The sequence below is a fragment of the Ornithodoros turicata genome, chromosome 1 (assembly GCF_037126465.1).
Source record: "Ornithodoros turicata isolate Travis chromosome 1, ASM3712646v1, whole genome shotgun sequence".
In the NCBI taxonomy this organism is placed as follows: Eukaryota; Metazoa; Arthropoda; class Arachnida; order Ixodida; family Argasidae; genus Ornithodoros; species Ornithodoros turicata.
Genome location: NC_088201.1, coordinates 127,064,055 through 127,087,568, shown reverse-complemented (window position 1 = coordinate 127,087,568; position 23,514 = coordinate 127,064,055). Strand labels below are relative to the sequence as shown.

At 46.2% G+C, this 23,514-nt stretch overlaps 1 protein-coding gene across 1 annotated transcript; it reads right to left on the bottom strand.

Annotated features, from left to right (window-relative positions):
• Nucleotides 1-1,900: 1,900 nt before the first annotated feature.
• Nucleotides 1,901-4,682, bottom strand: LOC135385061 (uncharacterized). Its single transcript, XM_064614240.1, has 2 exons — nucleotides 3,789-4,682; nucleotides 1,901-2,143 (listed from the first exon to the last, which is right to left on the bottom strand). Exons 1-2 carry the CDS (start codon nucleotides 4,680-4,682, stop codon nucleotides 1,901-1,903), a joined length of 1,137 nt encoding a protein of 378 aa, XP_064470310.1.
• Nucleotides 4,683-23,514: the final 18,832 nt, after the last annotated feature.

Genomic DNA, 23,514 nt, shown 5'->3' with positions numbered 1-23,514 from the left:
GAATGATGGCTTCCTGCATGTGGTAAGTAGGCAAGCGTACAAAGTTAATGTTTCAAGTGTAGTGTTCGGGAATCATACTTCGTACTCTTGAAAAAGAGATGCAGATAATCTTCTCCGGGGAAAATTTAAAACTATTGTCGTGCGGTCATTTCGCAAACTTGTATATTGTAAGTTGCAGTTGACATTCGCACCTGGCGATGCTGGAAGAGCAACAAGAAATTTGAAAATCATTCACATACAGTACATGCCTGACTGAGGGAGTAATAGACCTTGCTATGGAGTTTATCTTTACAATGAACAGACTCACACTTAGGACGGACCCTTGCGGACAACCATTTTATCGCATACATGGGCGAGAAAAAGTCGATCCAACCCAGATCCAAAATAATCGTCCTTAAAGAAAGTTGGTAATGCAGCGAACCATACGGTCGCTTATTCCCAGAGTGTCGAAATCCTGCCAGGTGGTAACGTTGGATTTTTCGAGGTAAAAACACAGATACGCAATGGTGCTTTTGAACAAATGCTTCCCTGATGGGAGTCTCCAGACGCAACAGACCAACAGACGCAACAGACAACTGACCTGCTGTAGATCATGCAGCTCAGAGACCACTTTGGAATTGAGCTAGACATCTGTTTTCTTCAAGGTAATACACGAGACGACCATTAACCACGCGTTGAGAAGTTTTTCAAGACAACTTGTCAAAGCTACTGGTCGATAACTAGAGCGGTTTGAAGGGTCCTCTCCTGGTTTTGACAGTGGAACTATGGCTGCCACCTTCCAGCCAGAAGGGAGACAACCCTCTCGCCAGGCAAGACTAATGAAATCAAGAAGCGACTCTAAAGATGTGGAAGATACGTGCTGGATCAGGAAGTAGGTGAGGACCAGAGCTGTAAGGTAATTAGCTACAAGTAATTAAGTTACTGTAACTAATAACTTTTTAATAATTACTGTACCTAAGTGCTTTCTAAAACGAGTAACTGCAACTGTAACGTAATTACGACGTGACCTTTCAGATGACCTTCAGATGACGCGCCCTTGGAAGTCGCTGAGAAGGTGTCTTAGCTTAGCTCAATTGGTAGCGCCCTGGACCGGCAATCCAAAAGATGTGGGTTCGAGTCCTACAGCTGGCTACCCTTTTCAGTGACTTCCATCTTCCATCTTTCGCCCAGATTTCGTTTCGTGCCGTGTATGAAGCAGAACAACAGTGGCACTCGAGGAGTGATGCTCGAAGGGCATTAAGGACAGGCCCCTTTCGTGTGGACTCCCGAGCCTTCGACATCACGAAACTGTTAGGTCTCATCATCTGTTTGTTCTTTCTGTGTGTAAGTGTACTGTGGTAGCCAGTTCGACTTCGTCGAAACTTACATCTTCCTTTTTTTTCTTTATCACATTACATCACATCACATCTTCCTCTCCATGGGAGCATGAATTTGTAAGCTATGTTTCAATGCCTACGACCTCGTGCTTCGATTACCTGAATGACTTGCACCATGTAAAACCAGTGTTCGTAAAATACAACACGTCACCGCCCAGTTGTGCATCAATCGAACAGTTGTTAGCATTGGTGGCTTCATAATGTGGAAGAGGAGGGGAAGTTTGTCTGATGTTTTACTCTTGAGAACTAATGGGCACTGTCAGCTCGGCAGACAACTTGTGAGCGTGTCAACACTTCAGGAACAAGTTCTTGTTAGAGTCACTATTTCTTGCGATATACACATATTTAATTTGTAATAACATTTGTTTCAATAAATAATCGGTTCTTAATTGTCTGTAAGCAAACGCTTTATGTGCAGCTACTTGTAAACTTCGGTAACTTGAAGTAATTGAAGAGTAACTGAATTACATTTCATGAGTAACTGTAACTGTTACTCAGTTACAGTTACTCATGAAATGGGCCCTTCATAGCTCTGTCATCGTAAAAAGTGAATTGTACGAGTACTCCTCACAGCCCCCACTTGGAATAGTCTGTTCCTCGGCAGATAATTTGATTTTTAAAAAGTCTCTGCTGTAGCGGGATGAGCTGAATACATGTTCCCCAAGGGCATTGGCCTGCTCTTCCAAGCTCTGACAAACAATGCCATTTAACTGCAGTAATGTGACAGAGAAGCTTGTGCAGTCTACTATGATTTTCTCTAGTCTAACCTATATAAGTTTTAAGTCAGTGTTACAATTTAAAGAATATACAATATTTATCCAAGACCACTTTTTGCCGGTTTTTGTGTCCAGCATGCTTCCGTACGGGCTTTCCTGAATACGTCTAAGTTTGGTGTAGCGGCGAGCTTCGATAGGCACCTCACGCTCGATTTTTGTCTTTTTGTTTACTTTGACTGTCACTCTTCCACCAAGGCTTGGATCACTTAAGGAGGCGACCAGATGTTTCTGGGATTGACTGTTCAGTGGCATTTATAATGATGTCTGTAACATGATCATTGGCATCTTCTATACTTAAATCTTGGAAAGATTGTGTTTAGAGATTGGCTTCTTCCTTGAAAAGACTCCAATCAGCCTGTGACAATTTCTACCGGAGGTTGACGTGCTTCTGGGGGTTCTTATGCGTTATATATAGGTTATGCAGTTTCAAGACTACAGGAAAGCGGTCAGTATAACGGGGATTTGCTTCCACTGTGCGTTCGACACTTTGGAAGAAAGACGGGCTACATACAGAGATATCTAATGTAGAGAAAGTCAGTGTGGCAGAGTTAATATATGTGGGTGAATCAGTATTAAGCATGCAAAGGGATCTTGAAAGCAGAACCCTTTCCAACATTCCTCCACGAATGTCGACCTTTGAGCCACCCCACAAAGAGTTGCGAGAGTTCATATCTCCTAAAAGAATAAATGGATCAGGGAGATGGTCGCATGATTTTTTTTCATTGCGTGTTAGCGCCGCGAAGCAACAGCGGCTATGAGCGGCGTACAGATGTGCACAGACGGAGAGAGGACAGCATGAAGGAGTGGGGGGCAGGGGGAGTCGCATAATTGTTCAAATTCTCTTTAGTTGATTACCACTTATGGAAGCAAGTATAGTGAACATACTGTGATTATTCGCCCCAAAGACAACTGGACAGCAACAGCCTCCAAATCTGTCCGAAGTGCGACCTCTTTTACAGGTACCAATTGTGGCACGGCTAGAGCCGTGCCACCAAAGGCACGTAAAGATTCGTTACGGTTCTTTCTGAAGATCTTGCAGAGATGGAACCGATTGGAATGCTGCCAGTTAGCATTGGTCTCTGAATATAGTCCAATTGCCGGGAGTAGACATCTTTACTAGTTTCAACCGCACCGGCTTTCAACAAACATAACAAAATACAGTTAACGTTTCGGGTCCCATTCGGGACCCATCATCAGAATGACGCTGTCCTGGTCGTCACCGGGTATTTACGTAGAAGAGGAGCGTAGCATTCTGGGGGGGGGGGGGGGGGGCTGGTTGTCGATTGATAGCTTCTTTTGTTTTCTTTATGTGCCATGACTCCAGCTGTCTCCTCACCCCCCATTTGTTCTTTTTCGCCAGAATGCATGGGTTGTCCAGGTCTAACACGTGTCCTGTTTTGCGCGCGTGTTCACACAGTTCTGTTGGGTTTGTTGCTGATTTCTCGATATCTTTCTTGTGTTCCTTCATTCTTGTTCGTGTCTTCCTTCCTGTTTCTCCGATGTACACGGCAGGGCAATCTTGACAAGATACCTTGTATACAACGCATCGTTCTTCTTCCGGTGGTGTTCTGTCTTTGGGGTGGCTTAGTACGTTCCTCAGTGTTGTCGTTGGCTTAAATGCAGTTTTAATGTTCACCTCGGAGAGCAACCGTCTAATTGGTTCTGACACACCCTTCAGGTAGGGGATGGTAACGTACATGGGTCTTTCTTGACTACTTTCCGCCTGTTCCGGGCGTGTATTCATCATTCGGTGGTATGTATCACAGATAAATTGCTCGGGGTATGCCCTTCTTCGTAGATCCGCTTTGGCCTTTGTTATTTCTTCATGTCTTGTCTGATGATCTGAAGGGATCTTCATGGCGCGTGAAAGCAGGGAACGAACAACCGATCGCTTGTGTTCAAGAGGGTGCCCCGAACCATAATGCAGGACCTGACTTGTGTCGCACGGTTTTCTGTAAACCGAGGTCTTCAAGTTTCCGCACGGGTCTCTTTGCACGAGGACATCCAAGAAGGCGATCTTTTTCTCTTTCTCCTCCTCGCACGTGAACTGGATGTTAGGATGAATGCTGTTCAGCTTGTCAAAGAATGTGTTGGTGAAATTCTTCTTAATAATCACAAATGTGTCGTCAACATAACGTCTGTAAAAGGTGATGAATTGTCCTGCGTCCTCTAAGGCCTTGTCTTCAACAAACTCCATGACTAAGTTGGCAATGGTCGTTGAAATTGGGCTGCCCATGGGGCATCCGTCGGTTTGTTTAAAGAACCTGTTCTTGAATTGGAGGAAGGTTTGTCCGAGGCATAACTTTAAAAGTTCTAAAATGTCTTCAACTGAAAGATCAGTGCGGTCTTCTAAGTCAACGTCAGCTCTCAGCTTCGTTCGAACTACGGACAGAGCTACGTCAATGGGCACGTTTGTAAACAGGGAGATGACATCAAAAGACATCATGACGTCGCCATCGTCTATGCGGATGTCACGGATGAGCTCACAAAATTCCGCAGAGTTCTTCACCGACCGGTCGTTCTTGTACATTAAAGGTGCCAACTGTTGGCACCTTTAATGAGACAGCTGGAGTCATGGCACATAAAGAAAACAAAAGAAGCTATCAATCGACAACCAGGCCCCCTCCCAGAATGCTACGCTCCTCTTCTACGTAAATACCCGGTGACGACCAGGACAGCGTCATTCTGATGATGGGACCCGAATGGGACCCGAAACGTTAACTGTATTTTGTTACGTTTGTTGAAAGCCGGTGCGGTTGAAACTAGTAAAGATAACATTGGTCTCTTGAAGAGAAAAACAGACAGCATCATAGTCGTCCAAATGATCATTTACGTTCTCCAGGTTAGAAATCAGTCCCGGGAAATTCCACTGAAAGATCATCATAATAAAGAAAATAAGACATATGTGCATAAAAGGTGTGCATGTCACGGGCAAGAGTGTGCTGTGCAAGCAGACTCTCATTATTTTTTCTTTGCGGCTGTCACGGGCTTCTTGGGAACTTTCCTCCGAAAAGCCGTCAATTCCTTGGTCGATATATCGGGGAGTGAAAGGTTGTTCCCCACAAGGCTGCTTTTGGGGTTTCTTTGGGGCTTGCAGCTCGCGCTCGTGAACAAGCACTGCGAGCTCATGCCGTCATCACAATCCATGGGTAGTGATGATGGCGGTGACGTCGCTGCTCAGGACGCCACCGAAGAAGTTTGAGAGACTGCTAGTAGTAAGTAGTACTAGTAGCTAGTACTATATAAGTAGTTATTTACATCAACACTCTGTACTATAACGCGATGGACATGTTTACGATTCATATTCTCTCATTTTTGTAGCACAAATTGAATGTGTGGTGCCCTCTACTCACATACGCACACCTCTCCTCCGCCGGACCGTGATAAGCCATGCCTGTTGTCTCTTTCCGTGATGCCAGGGGGGGGGGGGGAGGTTTCGTCACGCACAATCTTGTGGGAGCTCCGTAGAACATGATGTTCGGCTTTTTTTATTTTTTGATGGGATAACTCCTCAATACCCCTGTCAATTATCATCAATTTGAGCGAATTAGACATGCTCTTCACATTGGTGGAGTAAAGATGTGACCTTTACTTTGCAAATTTCCTACCGATACACACATGTTTTCAAGAAGAACCTATCACGAGAGGGTGAATCTCAAGTAAAGAGATGCGTGAGCGGCTACAAAATGGTTCAGTATTCCCCATTAATTTGCACGAAGCACCAGAATTATTATGATTAAATGTACTTCTTCACTATTTTAATCACAAGCATTTCTTCACTATGTCTGCATTGCATGAGGTGACGCCATCAATTTGTTCTATGGAACATCTCACTTGTTTGTGTTCAGCAGTATGACATGTAGTAAAATTTGCAGAAGAAGCGAGAGACAGAATTCTCAGAATGACACAGCCCTGAAGTGGTGTCGATGGTAGTGGCACGACGGGAGTTCGGGGGAGGGCGCTTGAGGAGTATCTTTGCCCCCTTGTTCCTCATTTGTGCTTGACTATGTGGTTACCATTGACTCTTTCAGTGTATACTGTCTGAGTAGTTCTGCTTTCTGTTTGAGTGTTGTGAAAATCACTTTTCAAAAAAGGTGGGAGATACCTTTTTCCTGGCTTCTGAAGAGCTGATGTTTCGCATCACTTTGACATGCAAGACTTCTTTTTCATATTTCCACTTCGCACAGGATCTGGAGCAACACGGGTGGTTTGAGGAGTAGTTGATGCAGCCAGTCGGTCCTTTTACGTGTCTTAGTCTCATGGCCAGACTGGCCACACCGTGCACAACAAGCGCAGCGACAGCACAGGTCCATGGCATGCCCAAATTCGTTACAATAGAGGCAACGGAGAGGGTTTGGAGTATATGGTCTCGTTTCTGCAGTCAAGTATCCCACCTTCAGCTTGTCATACCCAGTAGGTCCAAGGGTAGTACAGCATTCCGAGTTGTTATATATTTGTTGTTTTTCCCTATCTATAGTTTTCTGGCGTTGATGACGTGCTGTACTTTCAAGTTGTCCCGTATCTGTTCCACGGCCACGTCTATATGAGTTCGCTGACCGCAATCACTCCACGGCACGTACTCAACGACTTCTGAGGTGACGCCTAACTACATTGTAATTGTAACACACGTTGCACGCAGGTTAAGATACGTAGTGCGGACAAGAAAGGTTTCGCTGAAAAAGTCAATTGATCACACGGAAACAACAAGCCTCACGATCGTCCGCCAAAAATCACCTTAAAACCAAACAGAGCACATGTAGACCTATGGGTAGAGTGTATCTGGCGAGTGATTTTTAAATATTATTTCCTGCTGATTTTTAGCTTTACATAATGATTTATGCACTACTCCTCTCAAATTAAATAACAATATATAATATTCACCAGAGCCGGTCAGTTTGTTTCGGTTTCTCTTACATTTTCGTGTTATGAAAAGATCATTTCGGGGAAAGTGGCAGGCTGATTATGTGCGTGTATCTCTGTGTCTAATTATGGAACGTTCACTTGAAGGCATTGCGAATGAAACCGAATCACAATAAGGACAACTCGTGAATCCAATCGCTACAGTTAGTGAAACGGAGAAAAGTGTGATTCAACAAAGGATCAATATAGCACGCCTATTACTTGACCGTTTGCCTATTTTCTGTTCTCTATCATGTGTCAACGAATAAACATTCAAACATCAACTATTTGGTTCACGTGTGCAAAGGCATTCCATCTGTCCATTTTTGATAAATTAATTAACCGTGGTACAGACTCTCCCAGTGTATGACTAACACGAGGAATTCAATCATTGTGTAATGTAAGCCATGCAAACCAAACAGCTTGATAGCGTGTGCTTTGACTAGGTACTGTATAACCAAACTAAACAAATCTGCGTTAAAGCATTTACATTTGGAAATTCATCTGATAATTATCGAATTGTTACGCCATATGCGCAGCAGCAATTATGTTAGCGTGACGCACACATACCTTTGTACATTCTACATTTAGGTGTCCTTCCAAGATAAGAGTGATTTCATATATCTTTGCCTGCTGGGAAATTTCGTGCGCACGATCTATGGAGTCCGTATGCACACCATGGCGCACACACGTGCCGTATGGACATCTGCACGGCCGCCACAGGGGCCCGCACACCCGTTCTACGGAATTTGAACGGCTGCCGTAGAGGTATGTGCACGCTCTCTATAGCATCCATACGTCCACCGCAGAAGTCCACACATGGCGAATGGCATAAGTGCACCAATAGCAGTCCGTACACACAGTGTTGGAAGACCATATGCTTGACATATTAGAGAGTTTTAGTAGACCGTTCCGTAACGCACGAAACGTTAACGCAGAGTACGTAGTTCGCTACCGTCAAACGGATAGCAAGAGAGTTTTACTTTACTTTACTGGCTTCGCACTGGGCTTTCAGGGGTGAGTCACTCACCCTGACGAGAGGACATCACGTTCCACGTGACCTTCCGACGCCACTCGCTCAAACGTCGCCCACCTACGCATTGCTGATGAAGGCCCAATAAGGCCGAAACAGCTGTCCAGTGCTGGTGTGGCGATGTTTGGGACTTATAAACATATGTTCAACGTGCAGCCAAAGAGCGTATGCTATTTTTCTTCATTTAATACTTTACTGGCTTCGCACTGGGCTTTCAGAGGTGAGTCACTCACCCTGACGGGAGGACATCACGTTCCACGTGACCTTCCGACGTTACTAGCTCAAACGTCGCCCACCTACGCATTGCTGATGAAGGCCCAATAAGGGCGAAACAGCTGTCCAGTGCTGGTGTGGCGATGTTTGGGACTTATAAACGTATGTTCAACGTGCAGCCAAAGAGCATATGCTATTTTTCTTTATTTAATACTTTACTGGCTTCGCACTGGGCTTTCAGAGGTGAGTCACTCACCCTGACGGGAGGACATCACGTTCCACGTGACTTTCCGACGCCACTCGCTCAAACGTCGCCCACCTACGCATTGCTGATGAAGGCCCAATAAGGCCGAAACAGCTGTCCAGTGCTGGTGTGGCGATGTTTGGGACTTATAAACATATGTTCAACGTGCAGCCAAAGAGCGTATGCTATTTTTCTTCATTTAATACTTTACTGGCTTCGCACTGGGCTTTCAGAGGTGAGTCACTCACCCTGACGGGAGGACATCACGTTCCACGTGACCTTCCGACGCCACTCGCTCAAACGTCGCCCGCCTACGCATTGCTGATGAAGGCCCAATAAGGCCGAAACAGCTGTCCAGTGCTGGTGTGGCGATGTTTGGGACTTATAAACATATGTTCAACGTGCAGCCAAAGAGCGTATGCTATTTTCTTCATTTAATACTTTACTGGCTTCGCACTGGGCTTTCAGAGGTGACCATCTACTTTTTTGATCATCACGGGACAACACAGTCTATCCCTACAACCTGAAACGGATGGCCCATATTTACACGGTCTGCTGCCATTTCCGCGTCGAGCTGCGTAATGCGTCTCGCATCGTTCTTTTGGCATGTCACGCAACGTCGTATGACGTGTTTGGTTTGTTGACGCGCCCGTAGGATCCAAAATCTCTGTCTGACTTGTACTAAGGTGTCGTGCACTCCAGAGTGAAGTACCTGACGGTGTGGCTGTGTAATCAAAAGCTCGCCGTAGTGCGAGTGTGCCGGAATTACTATAGGGTGGTGTTGAGAGAACGCTAATGGGCTTGATGTCATCCGTCCTCCAGCCCGTAGAATTCCATTTTCGTCAAGGAATGGTCGAAGATCATGTATCTTCGAGGTTTGAGGAACCGGCTTGTTGTTTCTTAGAGCACGACTGTCACCCATGGAGGCTAAAAGTTGTACCTGTCAGATCCAATAACGTTCAGTAACGTTAAGTAACATCTTGCATATGCACGGTTTCACATTCCAGTTCATACTCAAAGCGATGTCCCAATGATATCCTGAAATGATCCCGAATTCCTGGTCCCTAAGAATTCCCTGCTGTAAATAAAGACGTCATTCAAAACATCCTAGCGTTGTGTAACAGGACATCTGGTCGTGATGTCCTTGCTTTTGCGAAATTCTGTACCGATCAGACATTCATTTAAAAGTAAACTGCTGGCGTATTTTCTATACTAATTATATTTTTGCTGGCTTATAAGAACCTTAAAAGCACACAACAAGAAACTAAGAGAGCAAGTCTGGGTTTTAACAGTGGTACTAGAGTGGCAAGACATCAAGATTATTCACCTAAATTTATAAAGCCAAACTTGCCAACATGGTCTCAGCTTCTCAAAAGTGCAAAAGTCTATAGCTTCTACTTCCCAGTGTCGTAGTACCCGTACAGGTAGTTAGGAAGGTCAGCAAGCTCCAAGACATTTCCTGTAGTATCTCTATGTAGAACAGAACACGCAAAACTATACAGGGTGTCCAAGCTAAATGAGAACATATATATATATATATAGGTACTAACAAAGTATGAGGCAGACAACGAAGATGTAGGAAGTAGAAAAAGGGGGAGTTATTTATTTACTAGTGGAAAGTTAAGGGGGAAGTCAACGTTGCGGCGGAAGCTCCGCCTTCGTCAGGACTGAAGAATGACAAATGACACTTGGAGTTTTATACAGTGCTAGAATGACGTCACAATCGGGGGGTCCCGCCACCTGGCGGCCGTCAGCAGGTCAAGTACAAGGAAGTGGTTGAGTCATGTCCGGTGAAGAGGTCATCGTCCGGGAGGTGGGATGGAATCCAAGGGCTGTGGACTGTTGTTCTGCAAAGAAAAGGGGAACAAGCAGCAGTACACTATCTAAGCAGATAAGTTTCCTATTGTTGACAGTACACCAGGGTCCTCGTTTATGATAGATTGGAATTTGTAGATAAGGTAAGATTCGGGCTGTTCTCGGCACCGGTCGGAACTGAAGTTTGTTTGAAGAAGGAAAATTGAAACATCGTTAATTGAATGCCCTGGCTGGCTAAAATGGCGTGAAACTGGAAGATTCGGTTTTTTCGTCACGTCCGATCGGTGATTGTTAAATCTAATTCTGAATGCGGTTGATTCTGAATGCGGTTTTTTCAGAATCAGATTTAACAATCACCGATCGGACGTGACGAAAAAACCGAATCTTCCAGTTTCACGCCATTTTAGCCAGCCAGGGCATTCAATTAACGATGTTTCAATTTTCCTTCTTTTCTCAAAGCGAACATCCGGTTCCATCGGTCACCTGATACCGGAGCCGTTTTCACAACAAAAATCCGTTCGATAGATCGTCCGCAAAAAATTCGTGAAGGAACACCATTTTTTTCTCTATTTTGTTCATTGCGCATCTTCGGAGATGCGAATTTCCGTCACTCCAAATGTGAGAGTGTGAAGGAGCACAGTGCCGCCTCATGCGTCGAAGATGAGCTTGAACTTGCGGAAAGAAAGCAAAAGCAAATGTATCTGGCGACTCTACCGGAAGTGCCAGTATCTTGGGTTGCATTTTCTGTTTTTCTTTTATCTGTTTTTCCAGGACGCAAGAGGCGATAGTGTACTTGTGGCGACCCGTGTGTGATGACGAAGACGGCCTCGTAGAGCGCCTTCATCGCCACTTGAAGGCCGCCCTTGTCGCCCACGAAGATAGGGCACACTGGGTACACCACCTGCCTTTGGTGCTACTCGGCATCCGCGCAGCCGTCAAGACTGACATCGGGTGCAGTGCGGCTGACCTTGTGTATGGCTGTGCTCTGCGTCTTCCAGCCGACTTCTTCGCGCCGTCCTCTCCGGACCCGTCCCCATCCCTCTACCTAGACAGCCTTCCTCGGCATAATTCTGCCCGTTACCATCCCAAATTCCCGCAAGACCGCATTCGAAGCCATCACTGAAGGTCCGGTGCATCGTTCTACCAAGGAACCGCTAGGCGACGACATCAATCCAACGCGGCCTCACTCGGAACGCCCGACCGCGCAACACCATGGTTCTACCCAGCTCGCTCATCTACCCAGCTCAAGTCGCCATGGTCTCTCACTCTGCGTCACGTCACCACATGCTTCGCGGTGGTACTCCTCGGGCTTTCACCAGCGGCACATTCACGAGCATCACGGTCCCATACTGGTCGCGGTACGCCGCTGGCGACTGCATGGCCCCATCCTCATCGTCATGCCAGTCCCAAGAGCCCTGCCCGCCTCGCCTTCCCACCAGGCTTCGATACAGGGTGCTGGCAGCCCATCCAATGGTGCTCAAGAAACATCGGGCCAACGTTCCACCGGGGACCCGCACGGAGGCCACTGAGTTCTACTACCGGTCTCCCCGTGCTTCGCGATAATCCTCCCCGGCACTCTCCTTCGCGACAACACTACGAGCTTACCGCTCAAGAACCGCTCGCTGTTGTGTTGCCGCCCTCTCTACAACACATCGGCCCACCTACCTGCTCTCTGTTTCGGCCCGCCCCTGGAACCCTCCCGACCAGCTCTTGTCCGCACCATTCATCCCCACACTTCTGCCCACTGAGCACAAGACGCAAATCCAGGCGTCCCTTTTCCACGTGTCGCCCGTCTTCCTCCTCTTCATGTATCGACGCGGACCTCAACCGCTAGCTCTACAGCGCTCCGCGTCTGAGGGGGGGGGGGAGTGATGTGGCGGCTCGTGTGTGATGACAAAGACGTGCCTCTGCTGCCACGCGCTACGGCACTGGCACGGCAGTTCTACCGGCACCGTCCTAGCGTGAGGCCACGTCCATCTGCCCGCTGGGGCATTCCATTATCGCCGGTCAGGACTCATGTAGAGGAACACCACATGCTCTACATACCCTTTGACTCTCTCACGTTGTGGGTGAAGGAAAGACGCGTCTCCGAAGATGCGCAAGGAAATAAATAAAGAAAGAAAGGTGTTCCTTCACGATTTTTTTGCGGACGGTCTATCGAACGAATTTTTGTTCTGAAAATGGCTCTGGTATCAGGTGACGATCAGGAGGGAAGCTCCCTTCGTGGTCCACCGTGTTGTGGGACAAGACCGCACCCACTGAATAAAGAACAAATTCAGTGAATTGGCTTAAATGGTGAAACGCTGACTTCCAATTGACTTACTGTGATCCAACATGTTCTGTAGCACAGAGTGCAACAATACATCGAATAAGAAACCAATTGAAGAAATTTGCATAGAGTGTCAATCAGAAACAAGATATCAAAGAGAGATCGAACGTATCTCGTGGTCACCAATGGAACAAATGAGAAGCCAATTGAATATGAGAAGAGAAACCAACGATACACAATAATTTACAACATAAGTAATGTGATGAGATGGAACATAGCTTCCATCGTACGTCCACGCAGGGAACCAGTCCGAGGAGGTTGTGAATTTGGTAAAAAGGAAATGGTGCACTGCAGAATAGTGGGAACATCTGAAAGGAAAATTCTTACAAAAAACAACTAGCAACTACATATCAGGATGTCAACAAAATTGTGATCTTCAAATTCCCGGGCTTTTCCATGCTTTAGCACTCTAGTCAAGAAAATCCCTGCAGTGGAATGCAGCTGTAGCTTCCAGAGTTTCGCCACGAAAACAACCGCCCCCCTTGACCACGTGATCATCCGTAACGAATCACGACAAAGTAGGCGGAAAACGGCGCCAAAAAGCGCGCGCTGGCTGATCGAACTGCGCATGTTCGCTGCGTGCCCTCTCCACACCCTCTCACTTGAATTCTCCCCCTCCCCTCCTCTGTTCCGAGCGCTTCGCCAGGCCATCTGCTAATATTGTCGGGAAGCAGAAAACGAAAATCCAGAAGACGAAGGAATTCACGTATACAAATTTATTGACACAGTAAACATATAAACAAGAAGCAACATTTGAATGCAAGTAAATACACACGATTATTACAGTATACTGCAGAATAAACCCTTAAAGTGACCGTCGCATCCAGAAACGGGTCTATCAAATTAATACCATAATGTTCGGCATAAACGAAATAAACGAATTTTAAAGATCAGAGCCGCCTCCGCAGCCGCGGAGGCTCCAGCGGGACCGACATCAACGTGACGTATTTATCTAAGCGAACCAGAGGACTGCGCTGTCTGCGCTGTCTGGGAGCAGTCGCCGGTGTTGTTATCGTCTCCAAGTTCGTCTGCTCTGCTTTCGACACTTGTGAATAATGGGAAATTCGCTGACATTTTTAGAGACGAGCACAGAGACGAGCACAGCTAAAAGTGTGCGACTGGCATCCTTTAGCAATATCAGCTGCTCCACACCAGCACCTCGAGGCCCTGATATAACAGCTGCGTCAACGCTGTATGTTGAAGCATATGTTGTAGAAGCATAATTATTTGGCGATACTACTGCTGATATTTGAAGGGAATTGCCTCAAGACGAGAGCCGCTGATATTTCGAACAGAGACTGTTCTTCTTCTGGGCACCATCCTTATCATTGGAATGGTATTTAAAGGGTTAGGTAACCCTTTAACTACCATGCCAATGATCCGGACGGTGCCTAGGAGAAATATCAGCGGCTCTCGTCTTGAGGCAATTCCCTTTATACTTCCTTATACTGGTTCGCTGGATTTCTACCTGTCTACGTACTTCTGATGTTGCATTATTTCGGGAAGGGGAAGCTCAGATCCTGAGGGTCAGCCGGGCTGCACCAAGGGAGATTAATTTTCCTTTGTCACGCTATACATGTCACATCACTGTGGCATGTATAGCGTGGCAAAAACAAATTAATCTCCCTTGGTGCAGCCCAGCAGACCTTCGGGATCTGAGCTTCCCCCTTTCTGAAACGACAGGGAGCTCAGATTGTGAAAACCAAGTTTAAGTCCTGTGCTGGAAGATCTCATCTGAATATACTTTGTGTAGTGAGGAGTACAGAGGAGTAAAAAACAGTTAGAGTCGTAGCCTCGCGAAATCTCGTGTGCATGTGATGTAGGCCATACTTTCCACAGTATGCCCATAAACTATACAGATGCTCATCTACATTTTAGATTAAATCCAAAAGAATGCTTGTATCTCATGGCTGAGTTGAGACATGTGCCGTTGGAGATAAGGAGGCGCAATAGTAAAATTTGGAGTTTTCTCACACAAAAATAAGATGCAATTGGCAATAGTGAAGTAGATACAATTACATTATCTGGCGCAGCGATTCAGCGTAACCTCCCTGCATCCAAGCATCCTATCTGCCGCGCAGTAATATTTTGAGAGCTGACGAACTAGGCTTTGTTTCCTTCTTAAGTCGAACAGGACTATAGAACCCTCGTTGAAGGGCCCGTCTTGCGCCAACAGCAATACTCACGTCATAATAACAACAAGAGGCACATGGCTGAAAGCAACAACTGCCTGCAGTTGCGCTATCCAGAGCACATGGTCAAGCCAGCCTTGGGTAGAAAATAAGTCACTGGGAAGCACCCTCCTGTGCTAAGTCATTCTCTTTTAGGGCATGAATGTTGCAAAGGCGCTTCGCATGTTTGACATATTAAAGTGTCTACCCTGACGAAATCACATGCAGTATTTAAAGGCACAAAGCATCATTTCTTATTTCTTGCTGTGAATGGCATGAGTGCATTAATGTGGTACAACTTTGGACAGTACAAGTCTCATGCTCGTAACTGTTTCTATTTCCTACATGTAATTAAGGCTTAAGCACGCTGAGAGGTGAAACGTTGATGCTGTCTTTTGTTCAGGTGTTGTGATGTTCTGCACAGGGCTTGTAATTCTAATTCTCCCATCATATTTGTTTAAATACTGTGGTAATGATGAGGATAATGCACAGAAGGACAACAGTCAAAATATTGGTAGCTGTCCTCCAGAGGCACTTTCCTTCACATTTCCCAACCAAGTCGCTGTATTTTTTACCAGTTTACATTTATGGACAAAGATGTCCAAAACAGTATCAGGGAGAAAGTGTTTCATAAACTACTTGTTATTGCGGACATATTTTGTGTGAGTCAGTTGCTGTTTCATTTGCCTCTCACTTGTACTGCTGTTGCATTTCAGGGATCCCTCAGGAGGGTCGTTAGGTTGACCCTCCCCTGTGCACACCTGATGCCCATGCACGTTGGACCTCCTGGTTAGGCTGCTAGCCCTTGGTGCATTAACCCATCCCACAAGCAAATTGGGACCCAGGGCCCTGCACCTGAATGCATCACTGTGAAGTTGAACATGGGGGAGAACCCACACGGACAAGTACACACACAGCGTTCAACTAGCATCTGGTTTATTTGGACAAACACCCCTAGTCCAAATAAATCTGTTACTAGTTGAACACTCTGTCTTTGTTCTCCTTGTCCCTGTCCATTCTCCAATATGTTAAGTCCAAACAGACATGCTCTATTGTTGCACTGTAAAGTTTTCAAGATAAAGCAAAATTTCTGTCATGCTTTGCTTATCCTTTTATTGTGCACTTCAATGTACATCTACACCACATTACAGAGCCCAAACAAGACATGGACAGCAGGAATGAGACAGGTCTCAATGTTATGCTGCTTGACATGAGTTACAACTGGACTGATCAGAAAGATTTACTTGCACCTTGTTAGTTTACAACACGGGATTGCTGTGGAGCAAAAGGATGCAAAAAGCAGCAATTTACATGAAAGAAGGCTGCATAAAATGGAATAAGTGTGCGAACACATGTACTCACACATAATTTCCATGTCCTACGAATACAGGCAGTCATCTTCAACCAGCAAGAGACAGGGACACAAACATGCACAACAAGACTATCTACTTCACTATAGCAACTGCATGTCAGAATACAACAAAGACATATCTTTTACTTGAAGAAATATTTAAGAACATAGGCGCAAGACCTGGAAAGTCTGGGATCTCTTCTGGGAAAACAGTGGGCAGCTTTGTCTAGTATTCTTTTACTTAGTTGCTAGTAAAGCAGATTGTCTTGCTGTGCGTGTTCGTGTTCCCTGTCTCTTCCTGTTGGAGGATGCTCGCTCAGTACAAACTACTCCACTTCGCAAGTTTGCTCCGAATACAGGCAAGCAGCAAAACTTATAGTGTCACCCATATACTGCATTGTAAAAAAAATCGGTATCCATAGTAAGGTAAGTTATAACATGTAGATGGAATATGTTATTCTTTTGAATCTGTTAGTACCCTCATATGGCGATTGGACGAGCAACAGCACATCCAGGTAGCCGGAGATCCAGCTGGTGAATCATAGACACCTGTGAGAAAAAAAAAATCCTTAAATCTGCTGTGTCAATTAAAAAGGGTAAAGGCACTAAAATATACCTTGTGCCATGAAAGACAACCAAGCTAAACTCTACACAGGATATAAACATGAAGCAACATATAGACAAAGTATGGCACTAAAGTGTGTTTGGTGTGTGTGTGTGACCCTTCTTTGTGTTTTTCCTGTACAGTTAACATCGTAGTCCAACATGCCCAACAAGATGTTTCACGTAATATAATAAGCAGCGTGGGACTGGTTCAAATGAGATGCTTTTCCGAATTCATGGGATAAAAAGCTGGGTGCTAGTTGTGGAGAAACATGCATTTCATGTGAAATACAGCACAAAAGAAAGAGATAGACGCAAGATTTGATACGGAATTTGTAGCGATGGCAGCGAGATTTCTAGCTATCTAGCTATCGTTTGAAAGTGATCACCAGTGCCCCTCAAAGAAATTGCGAAACAAAACATGTTAGTGTACCTGTTGTCTGTTGGAGCAGGAAGTTGCAGCCAGTAGCATAGGTCGGGGAAAAAAAGAGGATGCTCCGTAATGCACTAGAACAATGTGCTAGTGCAGAGCGTCGCTACCGGGTCCACTGCACGGCAACACAGTACACGTTCGGTTCCTCTGACTGCAAAACCCACAGAGGCAGCTGTTGGGCTGTTGTTTTTGAAGTGGGCGTCTGTCAAGCACTGAATCGAGAAGCTGCTCGAACTGACGAACGGCGTATGATCGTCGCGACTACTTTTGTCTCGATATCTCTAGTGTCGTTGCAAAGGATCCGTAGAATAAGGATCATTGTCCTCTATTACTGCATCGCTGCTGTCCTCGCGAGGAAACCTCTGGATAGCGACGACAGGTATTATTCGCTCGCGTCGGACATGTTGACTTCCAAATGCCTCGCAGAGCTTGCAGACGACGGCGGATCAAAAGCGTCCCGGTCCAGATTCTGGAGACCGTGTCCTGATTGGTTCTTAGATAAATACGTTTCCACACTTTTTGAGAAAGGGATTAGCGGAATACAACAACATCCGTCATCTGCACTTGTCATCTATTCCGTCGAATGACAGCCGAACAACGCCATTATTTGGTGTGGAGTTCTCGATGGCGTGTTCAGCAGTCCATAAGGAATAAAATGACACTAAAGTTACGAAATCACCCAAAACAGATGCGACTGTCACTTTAAGGGAACCTATTCTGTTTGGTTCGGTTATACACATATATAGAACGCGATGAGCCGCAGAAGCCATCCGCTTCATCCCAGCAGAACTGTCGAATTTTCTGGTGACAGGGGCCACATGCTCGCGGATCGCAGGGCCACGAACAGCTGTCGGTGTCTGAATGAAAAAAAAAAAAACTGTTAATGATATGGTAAACCCGAGTACAGGCAACGTTAATTGGCTGAATACGCTCTGTAAGACATGCTATCGTTACGCGCCTAATGTCGACTAATGGCAAAATTCAAGAAGCCCTGCGTACGCGATGCACGCTGTTTTCCTTTTCATGCACACCAGTGTATTAAACATCAGACACATTCAAATAGCGGAACAAAATACAACAAGTAACGCCACGCAGAATCATCACCCAGATCATGACCGATAACCGGCAGAAAGTGATGTAATACGGGACAAGACGTATCTCCATGCACACAGTTAGGCGACAGTATTAAACGTCTGATCACTGACATGCATCATACGTTTGTCTGCTTACCTTTCATTCAGCCGTTCGTCCATGGCTCGATCGAAATCTACGAAACGAAATCAACGTCTGGTCACATACGTAGACGCCAGCTACAACGGTCGGACGGGTCGGCGCCTCGGAGAAACGAACGCGGGCGAATCCACCGGTTAAATGAGCCTCAGCCAATGATGATCGAGAGAGGTCACGTGGGGGACCGGAGCTAATGGAAAGTAAATAGCCGGAATTTGGCGGGAAATGCCAGCGGCGAAACTATTTTCGCGGTGGCGAAGCCCACTTACTGTGCCTCCTCTGATCCCTGCCTTTTCTTTTCTTTTTAAATCAACATGCCCCTCCCCCCTTTGCGCGAAAGAAAGGCGAGTTCAGTACCTGCGTGTTGGACATCACTTAAAAGATGCGAGTACGCCGATGACCGATGTCTCCAATGTCGCCAACGCGGGCCAAGTGCCAAGGCGGCCGCGAAGGTCACCAACGGAAAGCCAAGACAGGGGAATGAACGTGTAGTATAATTCTATTGTTGGGAAAAACTCACGTGACCTCAAGCGTTGGGCCAATCGTTTGACGTCGGTTGAGTAGCTTTTTGCTTTGCCTTTTTTTGTCTCCCTGGGTGACCTGTGACGCTGGCGAGGCTTTCCCTTTCCCATCTGTTTTCTCCCTCTCCCCCGCTTTGGCGGTTCGGGGCAGTTCTGGGTGATTGTGGATCTCCGTTCGCGTCGAGTGAAATAAATAACAATGTGGAAGCGTTGGCTGTTTCTGTTACACAAAGTGCTTTATTTTCAGGGATAGGTATTTCCAAAGCACAAATATGAAGTCTGCTGTAGCTGTGCACAACACGAACATGATTAACATTGTTTCTGAAGTTCGAATTAAATGCCGAAGCAACTTTGCATTCACTGATAGTTGATGTCTCACGTGGAAGATTTCACAGTAGAACAACAGTATATTGGCTGCACACGCACACACATTCAGAGGTCCGGCATGACAGAGAACATGTCCATATTGCTGCTTGTGTAGGCGCATGGTTGATCCGTCACAAGGGAAATTGTGAAGCTGCTATGCCGAAAGATGATGATCCAACCACTCTGAGTGTCATATCCATTCTACTGTATCCATGCAGATGCTATTCTGAAGCAGATATGAGTTGAGTGCTTATACCTGAACAAGAAAGATAGGGATCAGAAGCATGCAAACCAAAAATTCTACCTGCCAAAATGCTGCGTAGATGCCACAGGTGCAGCGCTATGTTATGCTAAGCGGCAAAATAGAATAGGAACTGACTTACCTGTCATCTAGTGAGTAGCGGAAAAACACAGTATTCGTCCTTCTTGAAGCGTTGTCGCACCAAGCAAGCGAAGCAGACCTGCCTTCCACTTATCTGCCCCTCAGTTGACTTGCAGAAGTATCCATGAGGCACCGAGTTTTTCAGAGTCGGTATCGACAACATGTTAGGGAAGGACACTAAAAACCATCCAAAGCGGTACCGGCGTAGATGCTTTGCTTGCGTCCCTGCTGCACGCAACACATTTCGAAACTTTGCGGCGAGTTGCTGGAGTTGCTCCGGCACCGCCGACAGCCCGACACGGTCGCCGGCTTGAGCGCGCCAAGGAAAGTTCATAATTTCAAACCAACCAATGAGCGCTCGCATACTGGGGCAGCGGCCTCGGGAGCCAATGGGCTCGTGACGGTTGAGAACTCGCGCTTCGACGTAAAAATTCTGACGTTTCATGACGCGAAAAGCTCGCAGCACCTCACTTTAGTCCGCAAGTGAACTCGCGAGTTTCATCCCCTTGGCCAAGAGGCCAAGAAGCCTCCGAGCGTCGCGCGCCGGCGATGGTACACGTTTCCGCAGCGGATCACAAGCTGCTTCGTGCGCGAGGCATAGTTCATAGTTCAAGGCATAGTGAATAGTTCATGCGATTTCAAATGATTATGCATCATACCTCAAAAGTACAGGAGCTGTGGCGACTTCGTATTGCCCATCTTAATAGCATAAAGTAATTTTGCATTTACGTGTGACACTGCAGTGCACGTAGGTGGAAGCACTTCTGCCAGCCACCAACGGATAAATCACTCTGTTACGAAACGTCGAGGCGGTTGTATGTGGTTCATATTTCTCAAACAACAGCGGCATTTTCACGATTTTACCCGTTTTGAAGGCATATAGTCAATGTGTGACACATTCGCGTTCCTACTACGCGGCTAACCATGCTTTTATACCTCTCCGCATGCAATACGATTGTTGACGGAGAGACTGCAAGACTAACAGTCAGACAATGCAGACAGTTATGCAGACAATGTCCCATCGGTTACGCACGAGATCTGCGTTCACGAACACGCAGCTGTTGCAGGCCGGTGAGGTAGTCGAGGTCGTCAAACAGCTAGTTTTGGTGCGTCGTACTGGCATACAGGACATCATGCAGAATGATCGACCCTCTCTTCCCACGAAAGATTTCCCCTGTGTTATGCAGACAATGCTCCATCGGCTACGCACGGCAAGCTAATTCGACCCCCTCCCCCCGTTCAGTCAGACCGTTACCATCGGCGCTTTGTGCAAAGGTATGCATATAGCTCGATGCGTACTTCACACTGACATATGCTACTATCGCAATGTTTTCAAAAATGACATTTCTTGCAGGTTAAGCTCGCAGGACGCGGCAGGCAGGAGGGGGGGGGGTCCCCATTTGTCATGAGATAGTGAAAGCACAATCTTTCCGAAGTTGGATGGTGTCAAGTTTTACTGAAGAAAGGCAACCTGGACGGGACATCGCGAGTCACCAGGCGTACGAAACATACAGCATGATCGCCGATGATCTCAATGCTTCAACTTTTTTTTTTCCTCGTCGTAGTTCGGACATCGTGGGTATATGTCCCATGTGCTTGCTCTTTGTGAGGTTCAGCTGTGTGTGCTAAGAGACATCAAGTTTTAAGATATGTAAGTGCTCAATAATCAGTTACGGAAAAATGCCCACCATGTTACGCTGTGATATGGTACTCTGTGAGGTGATACGATGCTTTGATGCTCAGTTTCCCACGGAATAAAATGTTTGATCTCATGTTGCTGGTTCTTGCTGCTCATATCCATTGTTGTGCAGCGTTGAAGGATTGTTCAGAGAATGCCAGTAAGACGGAATAAGGCCCGGGAGAAATGTCCACTTCAGATCCGTTAAAGGAACTGTGAAGTGAAATTTCACCCCCCCCCCCTGTTTCTGTGTGCGACCTGGTAGCGCTTGCCTGTGTGATGCTACACGCAGAGCCTAAGCACTCAAAGCGCGTAAATTATTGCACAGCATAACTCAGAAAAATGAAATCGATCGGTAGGTTTCCCCCCACAACAGCTAAAACAGTCATGATTGGAGTGCTCCCGTCCCACGATACCTAAGTAGTACACGATGAACGTATGACCGGCTACTAATTACTAATAAACACTACTTTAAGATTCACAAGAACTACTGGGATAATTCTTCAAAACATCAAAGAAACAGTATCCCAAAATGCTGCCAGCGCCTTGTGTTTGCACTCCTACAGGTTGGGACAAAAGTTTACGGAACACGCGAGCGACGTACTTTCTCTTCGGTGCGACACCCTAGCGGCAGCCGGAAGCGGGTGAGTTCACTGTTTCGGAGGGATGGAAGGGTGCGCTGTGAGCGATACACAGCGGTAACTCGTACTTCCCAGGCACACCCAAGCGACACTGGAGCGACCACTGCGTGTCGCTAACAGCGCATCCGTCCACCCCTCCGAAGCAGTGAACTCACCCGCTTCCGGCAGCCGCTAGGGTGTCGCACCGAAGAAAAAGTACGTCGCTCGCGTGTTCCGCAAACTTTTGTCCCAACCTGTACCAACCATATCGCACGGCGTGAATTGCGTCTGGCATGGTTTGTGTATGCAAAAACCTCATTTCATGCAGAAATTATACATAACTATGCATGACAGCGATGCCAGGTATATCTACTGTAGACCGGTTTCAAGTCAATTCAGGCAGGGAGGTCCCATCGACCTCCTGGATCTTCATTGTTTTTTATATATAGAAGCTCATCGTACATGATGACCAACAGCAGTAAAATGAATAATTTCAAGGGAATAGTTGTTGAACAAAAATAAAAAAAATCGAGAAGATCCGGCCCTGATTTCGAGTGTTTCAGTTTTGCCGTGTTTTCACGGGTATATCTCCCGAGTCTTAAAAGTTACTGCAGTGAAATCTTTTTATGCTTTAGTATGTCTACAGGCCAGAAGTCCTTTTTCCAGGCCAGTTTTGTTTCAAATTCGACGCGCGATTTCTGTGGCTGTAGATGTTCCTCACTACCATATTCGGCATCACTTCACTCAGATTTTAATGCTCTTTCGTCTGATGTATATATCGCGCGTATACCCCCTACAGGTATCTGCTGAAACAGGCAAATGTTAAGGTATATTTCGAAAATACAAGGATTTTGAGCGTCCGTTTCTTGGAAAGGCCCCTTTTTATGTCTTCTATATTTTGCCAGGACATTATGTTACACCCGATGTTACACCTTTCATCTTACGTAAAAAAAATTATGGTTCAAAAGGTGTACACTGGCGATTAGCGCGTTAAAACGCGGCCATAGTCTGCGTGCGTATACATGTCGGAACCCGGCTGCCGGTACCGCGGGATGGCGCTCCTCGTGTCGATGCTCCCTTTGTTTGGGCAAGGTTGTCTGGCCTTAGTCTTACCTATGCTAGTCGTCAGCAAACTTTTGACGTGCTGCTGAAGAAATAATTCACTTCTTGGAGTTATTTCCAACAAAGCATCTGAATGAAATCCTACGTTGCCGTAAAGCCGTATTTGAACGGCTAGGTCAAACTCAATTGTCAGCGAAGGTAAAAGCCTCACTCTTGCAAGCTCCGTACACGGTGATACCAATACTGTACAAATAAATATCGAGTCAGGAATTTCTTTTTCCAGGACTCCCGCAAGTTCCTGCGAAGCTTGCTTTACTTCATGTTACGATATTTTTAAGTTATGCAGAGGGCTTTTAACACAAAACGCGCTTTCGGTGCTGAACTTGCAGCAGTACATTTCTTCTCTAGGGAA